Source organism: Chenopodium quinoa, unplaced genomic scaffold (genome assembly GCF_001683475.1).
Source record: "Chenopodium quinoa cultivar QQ74 unplaced genomic scaffold, ASM168347v1, whole genome shotgun sequence".
NCBI lineage: Eukaryota > Viridiplantae > Streptophyta > Magnoliopsida > Caryophyllales > Amaranthaceae > Chenopodium > Chenopodium quinoa.
Window position 1 is genome coordinate 6,741,572 of NW_018743574.1, and position 2,444 is coordinate 6,744,015.

The 2,444-nt window shown below is 35.4% G+C and overlaps 1 protein-coding gene across 1 annotated transcript; it reads left to right on the forward strand.

Moving 5' to 3' along the window:
- Window positions 1-2,444, forward strand: LOC110682383. Its single transcript, XM_021858715.1, has one exon. It carries the CDS (start codon window positions 285-287, stop codon window positions 2,013-2,015), a length of 1,731 nt encoding a protein of 576 aa, XP_021714407.1. The 5' UTR covers window positions 1-284; the 3' UTR covers window positions 2,016-2,444.

Genomic DNA, 2,444 nt, shown 5'->3' on the forward strand with positions numbered 1-2,444 from the left:
GCCTTTTTTTTTTTGTTTTGTTTTGTTTAATTTTTTTTTTTATAAGTCCTATTGCATGAAGCAATATCATTTCATACAGCTTATAATTAATTAATTAATCATATAGCTTTCTTGTTGTATTAGATTAAGTGATTAACTAATCAAATACATTAAAGTTAAAACATTGCCTTATATACTAATACTAATACATCTACTCCCTTTAGTTCAATCACTCCAACTAATCATACCTCTTTCATATTTTCCACCCTTCAAATATAAACCAAAAAAACATACAATTATAAGGTATGAAAATCATCCCGCCTGAAAAATCATGCAAAAAATCCAATTATTTTTTCTGTGCAATGAATGAACCAAACCCACTTCGTAGAAGTAAAAAAATAGCCAAATGTTTCAAAGAAATGCCATTTATAGATGACCAAGAACATGTTTTGGTGTTAAGCAGTCTTTGGAACTTAGCCATGAACCAACCAAATGATCCAGAATTTCCTTCCCTTGGGATTTTCCAATGCATGTCCAACTTTATTCTTAAAGGTCTTAATCATAAAGATTGGCTTCTTAAAGATCAAAACATCTATATACCCTATTATGCAGCTCATATAATAGGGTCATACACTATGAACCAGCCTAAATTTGCAGAAAAAGCAGCAAATTCTGGTGTAACTCCTCCTCTGTTGGAGCTTCTAAGAGGTAAAATCAGTTGGGTTGAGCAACGTGTAGCGGTTCGTGCACTTGGGCATCTTGCAAGCCATGATAAGTCATTCAAGAAGCTCAAAGATTATGAAGGGGAGATAGTTAAATTGTCCATGAAGATAGCTTCTAGTTGCTTAGAAGTTGTATATGACAGTTTTGTCAGAAAAGCAGAATCAGAAAGGTTGAAGTATCAGTGTGATTTGCTCACAAGAGGAGTTGGAGGGTTCGAGTTTGAAAATCGAAAGGCGGAAGAATGGGCTAGTCAGCTGCAGTGCTGGTGTCTTTCTCTGCTAGACTGCTTTGTAAAGAGAGAAAGAGGCATAAATCTGATATGCTGCAATCAGAGTTTTCTGAAAGATTTAAGTGTGATGTGGGGTGGTTTAGCTAAAAAGAAATCTCCTGCAGGTATTGGTCTTATAAGAAGTTTGTGTCATTCAAAAACTGGAAGACTTAGTGTTGCAAGTTCAAAAGAAGTCATTTTAAGCCTTTGCAATACAAGCCGATCCTCGGATGATTGGCAGTACATGGCTATTGAATCCCTGTTGCTAATGCTCAAGGACTCGGATACACGGTACAAAGTAATAGATCATACAGTTCTTTATCTTAAGGATTTGGTAGAAATTAGGAGTGTTAAGGGGAGAAAAAAGGTTGGGGAGATGATTACACAGGTTTTGTTGCAAGATTATGGGAAGATTAAGTATGGTCAGTTGAGATTAAGTGAAGAAGCTGAAAAGGCATTGGAAGAAGTATGGGATGTTAAAGTTGACAAGAGGAAAAGAGAGAAATTGTTAGGTGATGATGAGATTAAAGAGAGGAAATTTTTGGCAACCCAAATGAAGAAAGAAGGGAATAAGTTATTTTGGGAAGGGGATATTGAAGGAGGTTTGTGCAAGTATACAAAGGCCTTGGATTTGTGCCCTTTAAAGTATAGAAAAGAGAGGATTGTTTTGTTTAGTAATCGAGCTCAATGTTATTTGCTCCTTAAAAGGCCAGAAAATGTAATTAGTGATACAACAAAGGCGATATGCTTGTCGAGTAGAGGTAACAACAACAACAACAATCCACATAGCAAAAGCCTTTGGAGGAGATCACAAGCTTATGATATGTTAGGATTCGCTAAGGAAAGTTTGATGGATTGTTTATTGTTCATTCATTGCAATAAGAATTCTAAGTCCAATGGAAGGAAGCGTTACAATGTCCCATATTATGCAGCTCGTTTGATAAGTAAACAGACTCGCGCTATTTGGCTCTTCACTGGTCTTGATTCTGCTTCTCAGTGTGATCATCTTGAAGAAATAATTCAAGAATCAGATGATGGTAAGTAGCTAAGATATATTTTGTTTTGTTTTGTTTTGTTTTGGGGACAGGTTAGCTAAGAGCAAGTTAATAATAGCCATATGTTTATGGAATTTTGTTGATTTTGGTCGAAAAGATGGTGCATTTGATTCATTAGGTATAATGGGTTCAATAATTGGACTTTATAATATTAATTTAGCAAAGTGGATTTTTTTGTTCCTAATCTATGTAATTCCAAATTATCCCTGCTTTTCTAGCTCTTTTTGTTGTTTTTTTATTGATAGTATTCTGCTGTAATAAATTTGTGAGATTTCTAGTCTTGTAGATTAGACATTCCTGTTGAAAGGTCAAAAGTGCGAATAGAGCTGTCGATTCGGGTAAATGGGTCGGGTTTGGGTCGGATAAGAGTAGGTCCGGTAAACTCGGGTCGGGTCAATTCGGATTAATTTCATAATCAA